Source organism: Pseudophryne corroboree, chromosome 8 (genome assembly GCF_028390025.1).
Source record: "Pseudophryne corroboree isolate aPseCor3 chromosome 8, aPseCor3.hap2, whole genome shotgun sequence".
NCBI lineage: Eukaryota > Metazoa > Chordata > Amphibia > Anura > Myobatrachidae > Pseudophryne > Pseudophryne corroboree.
The window spans coordinates 76,339,367-76,353,189 of NC_086451.1; the positions used below are offsets into that span (position 1 = coordinate 76,339,367).

General features: G+C 45.4%; 1 protein-coding gene across 1 annotated transcript in view; it reads right to left on the bottom strand.

Annotated features, from left to right (window-relative positions):
- Positions 1-1,046: 1,046 nt before the first annotated feature.
- Positions 1,047-13,823, bottom strand: part of AIF1L (allograft inflammatory factor 1 like) — a 116,558-nt gene continuing 103,781 nt past the window's right edge. Inside the window, exon 6 of the mRNA XM_063936702.1 lies at positions 1,047-1,722. Within this exon, the coding sequence (XP_063792772.1) occupies positions 1,635-1,722 (88 nt within the window). The 3' untranslated portion in view covers positions 1,047-1,634. The remainder of the gene's footprint in view (positions 1,723-13,823) is intronic.

The following is a 13,823-nucleotide window of genomic DNA, read 5'->3' on the forward strand; positions in this document are numbered from 1 at the left end:
TCTCACGTCCCTTGGTTCTGGGTAGCAGGGTGCCAGTATTGGCAATCTGCAGGCAGTAAATCTGCATCAGTGCCGTCCGTAGCATCTTTAGTACCTTACAGGCAGACACCCAGCAGTGTATACTGCTGCAGGGAGCGTCTACTAGACATCCCTTGCACTACCGTGCTTCCAGGTGCTGGCTGGCCCCGCCCTCTATGCATGACATGATGCAACACCTCATTTTGTCCACCTTAGAGGGTTTGATACATCTCCCATGTGGTGTGAAACCAGCATTTACACCTCCATTGGTCCTCTTGCATTCACTTGAAGTAAATATTTGGTAGATTTGGTAGCTTCTAAAAAGGAAAAGTGGAGGTTTTGCCCACAGCAACCATTCAGATTTTAGCTATACTTTCTCTATTGCATCCTAGAAAATGATAGACAGAATCTGATTGGTTGCTATAGGCAACACCACCACTTTTAATTTTTAGAAACTTTAGGGCGGAATGCACTAAGACGGCAGAAACATTCCGCCACATTTCGTATTGATACTTATCGCCTATGTACTAATATATGCGATAACTATCTCAATGCGTTAAGAGCTGCCCCCTGCGTTACCAGTGATGCCGAGTGAGAGGGTTTGCAGGGGGCTCTGTCACCTCCCAGCCCTGGGAGGTGACGTTTGTAGTCAGTCCCGGGCTCCTCCTCCCTGCAGCCGGAAGTATAGCTGGCTGTCTTCCTGGGGCAGGAGGAGGCTGGGATCCGGGACTGCGATGGGGAGGCAAGCCTGCAGTCAGGTATGTGGGGTCGGCGTGAGCGGCGCTGGGTAGCGGGATGCGGTAAGAAGCCTATAGGCTTCTATAGGGTATCACCATAAAAAGGTGGCAATACCCTTTGCAGCGATAAGCGGGCGAACGGGTCTTGGTACATTTGAAAATGTGGTAAAACCCCCAAAAATGAGGATTGTACCGCATTTTTCCTTTAGTAAATCCCGCCCTAAGTCCCCTTCCACCCAAATTGCATTTTATTTTTATTTTGTGCTGAGAATCAAAAGACGCAGACGCTGATTAGTATAGACAACTCTTTACAAAATATACATTATTAAGATATCACATAAGAACATTAGGCCAAAACAAAAACTGAAAACACTCTTGACGTACAACACACCTGTATGCCACTGTAGAGCAACGCACACTGCTCCGCACAATGGTTTGGTATGAACTATGAAAATCACTTCCTTGAAGGGCTTACACTCTAATAGACTGCACTCTAATAGATTGCAAAAATTACAACATACCAAAAATGGATTAACTAAGCGAAGGCACTGAGAGGTAACGCTAGCTGTTCTGGTTTTCAGAGATCCATTGGTAAGGCCTGGCCTGTTAAACCTCAGTAACATTACCCTATTGGTATCTGACCACTGAGTTATAATGCCTCACCAGAGCTGCTCCCTGTAATAAATAGTAGTTCTATATGACATAGGGGGAAAAGTTGGGCGATAGGATAAAGACATGAAGAAGAGGTGGTGGGAGAGAGAGCGAGTACTGTTCTCTCCAGGCACTTTGTCCGCTGGTGAATGTCCATTGTTGCAATGCTCCGAAGTACTTGGCTTTTATGCAGGAAAATAGTGCAGGCGGCCGTTCCGTTCATCTCCCTCAGGGAAGGCTGCTGATGTCTCTCCTGGGTGGGGGGCCGACTGGCTTTGGGTAGGTTTCATTGGCTTTTCCTTCAAACATCATAATACTGGAAACATACAAAAAAAAAAGGACAAAATGTTAGAGGTGGGGAAAGGAGCTGACATATAAAGATATTTTTAATATGTAGGAAGATTAGAGCATATGGTAAATATTAGCTGAGGAGTTGTACACAGCACAGCCCCAGATGCACAATGTGTGCACCCCCCCACCATCCACATGCTCCATTTAATATTCTGACTCTTGCACAGTGAGTCCATACAATATACACAGGGCTTCATTCCGAGTCTGACGTATCTGCGGCCATTTTCCTGTAGGCTGCTGCAGCCTGCTTACTACCCTATGCTAATGTGACTATCGCCTGCCAATGGTGTATATCTATCTTTCTTTATGTACCCTTGCTGGAACAGACTTTCCATCTCTGTCCTCACACCATAGACACACGTGGGAGTCTGCCTACATGCCCACAAGATGGATCAAAGCAGTGTGATAACGTTCATTTCAAAGAAAGATCCGTCAACAGATGTATGAATGCACCAACAGTATCAATCTCTGTCTGTATGCACAATACGCCACATGCAGAGTCGGCGATGGATTTATACAACGCATGTGCATTTTGCAGATATCTGGGGATACGTCCGCATTTGGACTTGCATCAGAATCAGGCCCAGAGCGTACTCCGCCACACAATATCAGACCACTGTGTGGAGCCCTATTGAATCCAATCAGCTTTTAGCTATCAGTTATTTATCAAACACAGCCTGTAACATGGCAGGTAGAAGCTGATTGGCTCGTACCTTTGGGGTCATTCCGAGTTGTTCGCTCGCTAGCTGCTTTTATCAGCATTGCACACGCTAGGCCGCCGCCCTCTGGGAGTGTATCTTAGCTTAGCAGAAGTGCGAACGAAAGATTAGCAGAATTACGAATAGAACATTCTTAGCAGTTTCTGAGTAGCTCCAGACCTACTCACAGATTGCGATCAGCTCAGTCCGTTTCGTTCCTGGTTTGACGACACAAACACGCCCTGCGTTCGGCCAGCCACTCCCCCGTTTCTCCAGACACTCCCGCGTTTTTTCCTGGCACGCCTGCGTTTTTTCGCACACTCCCAGAAAACGGACAGTTTCCGCCCAGAAACACCCACTTCCTGTCAATCACACTCCGATCACTTCAACGATGAAAATTCTTCGTTCGGACGTTAGTAAATCTACTAAGTTTTGTGCTAAAATACTTAACCGCATGCGCACTGCGTACCATGCGCATGCGCATTTTTGCCTTAATCGCTCCGTTGCGAAAATCGGCAACGAGCGAACAACTCGGAATGACCCCCCTTATCTTGCTACACTTTATCTCTCTCCAAGATTTTATTACTTTATCTTTATCTTCAGATGGCGGTAGTGCTGGGGTCAATCTCCAGAATGCTTTGCATTCCAAAAATTGGTATATTTCACAGCATCGCATCCCCATAGAAACCTAAGGGGGAATGTGGCTGCTGGTGGGAATGGAGGTATCGCAGTACATCAAGGCGATACTAAATATTTATGGTTACGCCCCCCCTCCGCCCCCCCCAAAGATGGGTGTTTTCTGGAAATATTTTTGATATATGGGCCCCCAAGGCTTGATACATCTTGCCCAATATAAGAACAGTTTCCTGTGCAGAAACCGAGACAGAATAGAAAAGCCTGAAGCTGGATACAGCTACATAGAGTTGTGCTACTTGCGGCAGCTGATAAATGAATGTATGCAAATGGTCTATACTGTACATTGTGCTTAATTACTGCTCATGTCAGTGGAAAATGGCTTCTCCCCCATATTACAGATATACACTAACACACCATGGGGTAAATGTATGAAGCAGTGATAAGAGTGGAGAAGTGAGCCAGTGGAGAATCTGCCCATGACAACCAATCAGCTGCTCTGTATAATTTTATAGTATGCAAATTATAAATGTTACTTCAATGCTGATTGGTTGCCATGGGCAACTTCTCCACTGGCTCACTTCTCCTCTCTTATCATTGCTTCATACATTTACCCCCATGTGGTTTATTTGATAACATACTAGAAAGATAAATTGTTTGTTCTAGTGACAAACGATATATCTGCAGTATGGTGGCTGTGTGCACCCAAACAACATCGTTCACATACATGTATGGTCAGCCCTGCTGCACGACATTTGCATGTTTGTACGGGCGACCCGCCGACCACCTGTACACTGGCTGCAGGGACCGCCGACACACAGTGAATTGTGGCTCCGTTTTGAGGTGGACGGGGCTAAATGATGTGAAACTGCATAATTTAGCTTTGTCTTTCCTCGGAGCCGTAAGTAGAGTCTTTGGTGCCCTGTGCCAGAAAGAGAATTGCACCCTCCATTCCCCACCAGCATGTCTCCAACAGGGGCATAAAGTGCATGTTCGCAGGAAGAGGGCAAGATAAAATTTATCCCAGAGAGAGCCCATGCGATGTTGACCCTTCCTATATATATATAAATATCTATCTATATATCTATCTATATATATCTATATATATATACACACACACACACATTTATAGAACACTGCAAAGGAGCGTCTTTATACCACATTCATGCACTCAACCCAAGAGCTCGCCGCCATTCAGCCACAATACCCCTCATTAAATAACTCATTTCAATATACTGCCATACCCAGGACTCGAACCCACAACCTGCTGCATCCCAGCCAAACACCCCTCCCACCGAGCCAACTGATCCTGCATAAAAACTATGAGATTTCTAACTATGAAGCTACCTGTAAAAAAGTAACTAGCACCATAATCGAGCAGATCCATGCAGTGTGCAGCCACACATCCAATCCCTTACAGCCACCCACTACAATGATCTGCCCTGGTTTACTATTGGCCCTATACTCTAATTAAGAGGATGAGAGGTTCATAATTAATGATATGCCGCTGATACATTTATTTGTTTGTTTTCTTCTATGTGGATTTCTGGAGTACTTGTATATTGACTATTATGGACTCCAAGAAATGGCCGCTGCAACATGGAAGATACTGATATAATCCATTCAAACATGGCCACTGCTATATGGACAAATTGCACATCCCCTCTATGAGTCTCTTGTGCTGTCTAAAGTGGAGAAAAACGCCGCGGGCGCATGCGCAATGGAGACCGGAAGTGGGGCGGAAGTGACGTGTCGCGTCCGCCGCACCCAGAAGTGTGGCGGAAGTCACCGAAAATCGTCTTTTTCATTATGTTTAAGCTCTTGAATAACTTGTAGCCTATTCGTTTTGCTCTACTGCTATGTGCTCCTAGTCTCAGGGAACCTGGCAATGTTCTGACTATAATGTTGATGCTCTCTAAGTGATTTACAGTTAATTAGGACTGCAATGTCATAGGCAATGGGTTTAAATCCTGGGCACATCAGCATCCCGAAATGTAATAAAGGACAGTGTGACTGAACAACAATGAGCTATCAAGTCAATTCCATGTATGCTGTATGGGTATTAGCAACAAAAGGGGTGGGGGTAGGAGACAGGGGCGGTCAGGAGATGCTGGGTTTCAAAAAGATGGGAAGCTGCAAGTGAAAGTAATTAGATAATTGATAATCGACAAATGCTGCCAACAGTGCCCCCTAATCTGCAGCGCTATGTGCAGAGCACACTCCGCACACACCTAGTTATGGCCCTGCCCTTCCTCACTGACCCTTGAAATGCAGCAATTTTGTTGCTATGGGGGGCAAGGCCTAATGAAGTATTAGCCCGCCCCAGAAAGGAAACCTTCAAAGTCAGTAAGTACGGTCATTGGTGGAAGACAAGAAACAGACTCAATGCTGTGTCTTAGTAAAAGATCAAATGAGCCTGTTTTTAATAAAAGAGGGACAGGAAGGCTTGCGAGCTGGTAAAGGGAACAGGGATACACACAGCTGTAACATTCCTGGGATGGACGCCCATCCCTGAATCTACTCTTGGCAGATAGAAAGATAGATCGATGCACAATATTATCTGCAGTGACATTTAATCTACTGGGCGGGATGCAATGCGAGGCCACAGAGTTACCGCAAATCACTATTAAATCACTATTCATTTCAAAATAGGGAATATTTCAGTGGAAAGACCTGAAAGTTCATTATTGGCATCAAATTCCAGAATGGTGCCAGAGAAGAAACCCAGACACAGCAGCAGTTATAGCCGTGATTGTCAGTGCTTTTGGAACTTAATTTCTATAACTTCTCTGTATATGAAAGTGGCTTCTAAATGGAGCCTTACCACTTAGGGGATGAATCTGATTTGGAAGCAAAGAATAAAGACCAAGTGACTTTGCACCTGGACAAACCATGTGGCAACGTAAGGGAAGCAAATACATTTATTATTTTTGCATGCAGGGTAAATATTGGCTGCTTTTGCATGTAACACTCAAATGCTACACTTTACTTCAGTCAACTCTCCCTGATGGTCAGGGAGACTCCCTGAAGTAGTAGCACTCTCCCGGACTTCCTGAAGAGTCTAGCAATTTACCTGATCACACCTTTCCCATTATGTAACGGTTATATATATATTCAAATGGGATCATCAGTAGCGATGGCCATCAGTGTATCACCATCGCTGGTACCATTGATGGGTAACCTTGATGGTGTGAAAGCATCTGCAAGGGAACCATCAATGGTTTCACCCATTGATGGTCACCCCTGCTTTACAATTCAGTAAGCTGTGGGCCAATGAGGGTTTTGAAGGTTTCCCAGCACCCTAGGCAAATCATCAGCAACCCCCCCCCCCCCAAACAATAAATGAAATAAAAAAAATATATATATATACAGTATTTGCTGGCGTGTAAGACTACTTTTTTGCCCTGAAAAACATGCCTCCAAGTGGGGGGGTCGTCTTATACGCTGGGTGCACTTCAGTTGGGATAGACATAGCTGCCATAGTGGCCTTCCGATACTCGCCCGGTGCCAATAGTGGCCTCCCGATGCCCGCCCACCTCATTCTACTCACCATCCAGTATCGCGCGATATCCAGTGCGGCCGCGGCGGGTCACTAGTGCCAATTACAGGGAGATGCAGGGACTGGCCGGAGGCGCTGCAGTCGCGTTGTGGCCGTACAATGGTGACAATGACAGGTACTGTAATGGCACTAATACTAATACTAATGGCACTCATGTGAAACCGGTAACACTAAATGCACACAGGGGTATACTTTTATACATTTTACAACTTTCTCCTCGCCCCCTCCCCCCTTCTTATGCATACCTTGATAAATACTCCCTATCCAAATCTCTTATCAGGTCATAATATACAGTATGTCACAAATCTGATGTTCTTTTACGTTTTATTTGGTGTGTGGAAGGGGGTAGTCTTATACGGCGAGTATATAACAAACTCTATATTTTGAGTGGAAATGTTGGGGGTCGTCTTATACGCCCAGTCGTCTTATACGCCGGCAAATACGGGTATATATATATATATGTGTGTAAATGATAAAATTAAAAAATAAATACATGCCACGGGAGTGCCGGGTACCTTTGCTATATATATATATATGTATATATATATCGGGGTTCCACTATCAGTGGAGGGGCACTCTCAATAGAAACACAAACATCAGTGTCAAAAAAGTCCATAATCTTTAATAGTTGGATCATTTCGTTCACCAACGCACCTCCAATCGACGTTTCGACCCTACACATGGGTCTTTTTCAAGATAGGCTGGTTTAGTGATAACTTGAAGAATTCACATATACATATAATAGATCAATTGAGCTCTGTAAAAGACACAAAACACATCGAGAATACACTTAATGCCTCCCAGGTCCCATCGCTGCATAAAGTCAATTACTAGGCACTCAATATGTGCGGGGGACAGCAACCCTTAACTCATGTGAATATAAACAAACAACTGCCAGTGCTCACCCGTGCCGGGATATCAACACACAACAACAGTGTTTTTGGGTCAACCATCCCCCATCATCAAGGTAAATATATAAAGTAGTTTACATACATACATAGACACACATACAGTAGCACATACACAGAGCATACATACTCACAGAGTATAGACATACATACACATATTGCAGAGACACACCCAAATAACAAAAGGCACAGACCACACCGCGCTCACCTCGCCACCCTTCCCGTCGGCTGGGAGATAGTCATTGACTCACCGTTACCCCGGCTCCGCTACCCTGCGCTCACCCGGCTCTGTCACAAAGCCCCACAGATGATTACTGCTGAGAGGAGCTGCGCGCTTCTGCTGCAGCTCCCCCTATTTGCAACTAGCGGCTGCCGCAGCCGCGATTTCCACCATTAAATAAAAAAACCGGGGGCGGCACCTTCACCCAGGGACGACAGGAAAGGACTTACTCCACTAACTGCAGATCCGTCCCCCTGTACAGCCACGACCAGCAGCAGCTCATCAGTCAGCCTGGCTCCTCCTGATCACCGCCGGCTGCCTGCTAAAAATATGTGCCTGGCACTCTGACCCCCTCCTCCTGTCCCGCACCTTCTGCTCTTCCAACTGCCGCCGGTCAGGTTGCGCTGCGAGGGGTGACGAATGTACCGTTAGGGGAAGAAGTCCTTTCCTCCCCGGGGCGGGTATGAGAAGGGAGGGGGAGTGAGCGACGCAACAGTACAGGAGCAGGAGGGAAGACACCTGGTGAGCCGGGACGCGGTGGCCTTACATTTATTTTTATTTTTTTACTCAGCACCGCCCTTAAAGTGCCGGCGCCCATAGGCAGCTGCCTAAAGCTGCCTAGTGGTAGCGGAACGGAGCTTTATGGGAGTGTCTGGGAGGAGCTAAGCTTAGTGTCCTGACACTTTGTAAAAAAATAATAATAATAATTTGCTTGTGCATAATTGATGGTGGGAAACCATCTGGTTCTCCCCCCATCAATGGCAAAAGTTTTCAACATTGGTCATAGACCATCGATAATTTTGAATCATTAAAATGCTTTTTTAAAAGTAGGCAGGCAAATCCAAATCCCCAATAAATAACCATTTATTGTGTGATGACTGCCACGAAAACACATAGGCCTGTGGCTTTCCGCTGAGAAACAGGATAGAGAGATAAAAAAAAATCACCCATTTTTAAAATTATCGGGGCTAATTGGATATACCCCTAAATCTCTCTGCACATTCTAAATCTGCACCTGCAGTGCAGAATGGTCTTGCCAAGGTATAAAGTTACTTGTTTTTGTCAACTTTGCTCCAATTCATAAACAGCCCCTTAGTGGCTAAATTAATGTGAATAACAGATGACTAGCATACCTCCCAACATTTTCTAGAGTGGAAGAGGGACACTTATGTGGCGAAGCCGCGCCCACTCATAAAAAGAAGCGTGGCCTATGTGGAAGGGGGCGTGGCTCACCATCATGGCACCTTTTTTAGCACTGAGGGGGCTTGGCCAACATGTGCACAGTGTCTATTCTCCACTGCTCTACTAAGCAGAGCCCTTAGTGCAGGAACCTCCCAACTGCCCCACCACCACGGGACACCGTGGCCCACGGGTGGGACAGCGGGACAGTCCCAAAAAAACGGGACTGTCCCGCAAAAATAGAGACAGTTGGAAGGTATGGATTAGCTCTCCAACATATCAATGCTGAAAGGCGATTGGAGTGTGGGCACAGGTTAACTGGATTCCCATTTGGTAAACAAATAATATTGATTGAACAGGAGAAAAAAGTGCTGCAGTACCACCTGAGGCCAAGAGATGGCAATACAAAGCCAAACCGTTCTCCATTGCTTGCTCATAAAGAAACCACTAATGAATATCTTGTGTATGTAAGCAGATTTTTATATTTATATAAAAGTGTAAGTGCAAGTCGTTTAGCACCTATGGTCTGTATTTTTGTGAGTTTTCTGGGTGCCATTATGTTTGTTTATGATCCAGCGTTAGAAAAGAGCTAATTTTTCATAGACAGCAGTACAACAGCATCATCTAGTGGTCAAATTATCATGAATAAGTTGGAATCCTTCTTTTGCCCTTACAGCATTAACTTCTGTACAAAGATGCATTAACTCTTGAATTGTCAAGTATAAGACTAACCATGTTTGTTTTCCTACCATCAAGAACCATACAATGTATTGTTTGGATAAATGTACTGTATAATGCTGCCTTTAAAAGCAGGGTTCCATGGCTCTTCAGCAATTGTAGAACTACAAGTCCAAGCAGGACAGCTGAGGGGCATGCCTTATTTTTGCTTTGCACTGACTTTGTTCCCACACATAGCAATAGTAGATGAGGATTCAGAAGGAACTTGCAAAGTAATTTAAACCCTCGCAGTGACACGAGATACAGAGTAGTAATTAGGTTTTTCACGATTATGTGAGAGCTTCAGCAATATGGAAGGAGGCATGCAGCCAGCCCCTCCCTCCCCTTGTCTCCTGGTCCCCTCTTCAGGGAGTGAAAGACACAGAGCTCCCATTTGGGCACCCCCTGGGAATGCATTGAAATAGCCTGTTCCTGCTCTGAGAGCAGGGGGAAATGACAAGGCGCACAGAACACGGATTGTTGAGAGGCTAGGCACTCTGCCACATTGGAGCCATGCTCACACACACCAGAGGCCGACACCCCTTCCTTCCAAACCATGGTAATGCTCCAATAGATAATAGCCGATAACAGAGAGGTGAAGGGGAGCGAAGGATGGAAACAAGTATAGGGAAGGGAGGGTTCCCTGACAAAGACTTCCAGTGTTCCCCAGGCTGGGCTGATGTAACCGGAGGCACAGAAGAGACTTTGAGGGCAGAAATCCTGCTGTGTGTGACTGTGTTAATGGAGCTCTATTCTCAGCAAGGTGACACGTTACCTGATCACAAAGACCCCAATTTATCCACTTTGATAGAAGCATTTCCAAGTCCGGAGAGCACATTCCACTGCGCCGCTGCTTTGTGCAGTGATACTGAGTACCTCCACACATTTTGCCTTTAAAGTATGAGTGATGGACGGAGAAGGAGAACCCAGCATAGCATTTTGGATAAACCCTGTTTAACACTATGGCCTGCATCTCACGCTTGGCTTTCGTGCCAACAAATAACCGTACCACCCACTTTGAGATTAAGGGGGACAGGTATCAAACCTTGGAGAGAGATAAAATGGAGAGAGGTAAGGTGACAACCAATCAGCATCTGTCAGTTTTCAAACAGGGGTCTATTTATTAAGCCTTGGAGAGATAAAGTGGAGAGAAATAAAGTACCAGACAATCAGCTCCTAACTGCCACGTTACAGACTGTGTTTGAAAAATGACAGGAGATGATTGGTTTGTAGTTTATCTCTCTCAGTGCCTTAGTAAATAGACCCCAATGTCTGTAAACTGACAGAAGCTTATTGGGTAATACTTTCTCTCTCCAAGCTGTGATCAATCTCCCTCAAAGTTTGCTCAGTCCATTTGTGTATCAGCTAAAACAGAATCTGTAAAACCCATTCAACTTTTTAATATGTTTGAAGCTTGGGCCTAAATTCTAGGATGAAGCAAGTGATAAAATACCCATGAGAGCCCAGACACATCGGAGCCCCTTTAACACGTACTAGAGCAACACATTGTGAATAGTAATGATTTTTGCGTGACAGTCCTTGTCTTTTTATAGGTGAAATGGGCTCTGGGCATGGGCACAATAAATAGAGCTTATATCCAGGCAGATCAGGGACTAGATTGGCACATCGGGATGCTGCTTGGGAGGGTGGGGGCATGGGTTATATCTTTATTGTATTAGTTTAGCTTGAATGATGGGGTAATAAGACGGGGAACATGACAAGTAACTTGGGTGGTTTGAGGAGTGGGGACAACAAATCCAGAACAGGGCACACAGTGTATCTCGCTAGCAGTATATGAGTTTGTCTGGGTGTGGCATGCAAGATCGACCACACTTAGGTCTACAGTGTCTAGGTCGACCACTATTGGTCGACAGTAAGTAGGTCGATATAGTTTCTAAGTCGACAGGGACTCTAGGTTGGCATGTACTAGGTCGACATGACAGAAGTTCAACATGAGTTTTTGCACTGTTTTTGGTGTTGTTTTCTCCGTACAGTGACCGGGATCCCCAGTTAGTGCACCGTATCAGGCAAGGTGCCTCGCTGCGCTCGGCACAGGTTACCGTTCCCAATTGTAGTTCACGTGGATCGTAAAGTATGAAAAAGTTCAAAAAATGAAGAAGAAAAAAAAAGTTAAAAACCCATGTAGACCTTTTGTCATGTCCACGCAGAACATGTCGACCTTGAGTCCCTGTCTACCTAGAAACCATGTTGACCTACTTACTGTCGACCAATAGTGGGCGACCTAGACAGTGTCGACCTAAGTGTGGTCGACCTAGAGACAGGATACCCAGTTTGTCTAACCTGAATAAAAAACTAAAAAAAACTAAATAAATGAATGACCTAAGAATTTTACATACAGTATGCGTAGTAAACATGTTCTGAGTGGGAGCCAGAATAAACATCATGAAAGGGATGGCTCTGAGGGAGTTACAGTAACAATGCTATAAACAGTCTGTATACTACAGAGACAGCCTTCCCTCCCAGCCATCCTGGGTCCCCACCTGTGTCTCTCCCAAGCCTGCATCTCTTAAAAACACACCTGTACATTCATAGAGGAAGCCACGAGGCCCGCGTCTGTCCTTTGAGGAAACATCACCTAGTTATTAAGCAGATTAAGTGGATGCTGTGAAGTATTTGGATGGCTGTCAGGTATGTTTTGTCTGCGCCCAGCTATTCCTGTGAGGCGCATCTAATTGCTCAGTGACTGGATGTCTGCTGCCTGTAACATACCCAGCCCTCACCGCGTACTTCCACATAGCCCTGGTCTACGTGCATGCAGTCAGGTGACCTGTGCTAACATGACAAGTCTTCTTTCCAGATGAATGAAGAGTAAGCCCTATGGATTCCTGATATATAGACTGAAAAAAGTCTGCTATCTACTATCAACCTTTACCCATCTGCCATCTACCAGCTCCCATCATGGCATCTTGGCCCCTTATCTGCAATCTACCACCTCTCTATGGAATCCTTACCCCTTATTTGCTATCTACCACCTCTCTATGTTATCCTTACCTCTTATCTGCTATCTACCACCTCTCTATGGCATCCTTACCCCTTATCTGCTATCTACCACCTCTCTAAGGCATCCTTACCCCTTATCTGCTATCTACCACCTCTCTAAGGCATCCTTACCTCTTATCTGCTATCTACCACCTCTCTAAGGCATCCTTACCTCTTATCTGCTATCTACCACCTCTCTATGTCATCCTTACCCCTTATCTGCTATCTACCACCTCTCTAAGGCATCCTTACCTCTTATCTGCTATCTACCACCTCTCTATGTCATCCTTACCCCTTATCTGCTATCTACCACCTCTCTATGGCATCCTTACCCCTTATCTGCTATCTACCACCTCTCTATGGAATCCTTACCCCTTATTTGCTATCTACCACCTCTCTATGTTATCCTTACCTCTTATCTGCTATCTACCACCTCTCTATGGCATTCTTACCCCTTATCTGCTATCTACCACCTCTCTAAGGCATCCTTACCTCTTATCTGCTATCTACCACCTCTCTATGTCATCCTTACCCCTTATCTGCTATCTACCGCCTCTCTATGGCATCCTTACCCCTTATCTGCTATCTACCACCTCTCTATGTCATCCTTACCCCTTATCTGCTATCTACCACCTCTCTATGGCATCCTTACCCCTTATCTTCAATCTACCACCTCTCTATGGCATCCTTACCCCTTATCTGCCCTCGATTATCTCTTCATGGTGTCCTTTTTCTAAATAATAAGTTTTATGGTAAGAAGTTACCTTTGTTAAAACTCTTTCTGCGAGGTACATTGGGCTCCACAAGGAAAGACATAGGGGGTGTAGAGTAGGATCTTGATCTGAGGCACCAACAGGCTCAAAAGCTTTGACTGTTCCCAGAATGCATAGCGCCGCCTCCTCTATAACCCCGCCTCCCTGCACAGGAGCTCAGTTTTTAGTTAACCAGCCCAATGCAGTAGCAGGAAAAGAGACGACAACGGTTAGTAGCCACATACACCACACTCTTACGACAGGAGAAGTGTCAGCGGCTAATGCCATACCAACCCAAAGAAGCTCAATGCGTTAGGGTGGGCGCCTTGTGGAGCCCAGTGTACCTCGCAGAAAGAGTTTTAACAAGGGTAAGTTCTTACCATAAAACTCGTTTTCTGCT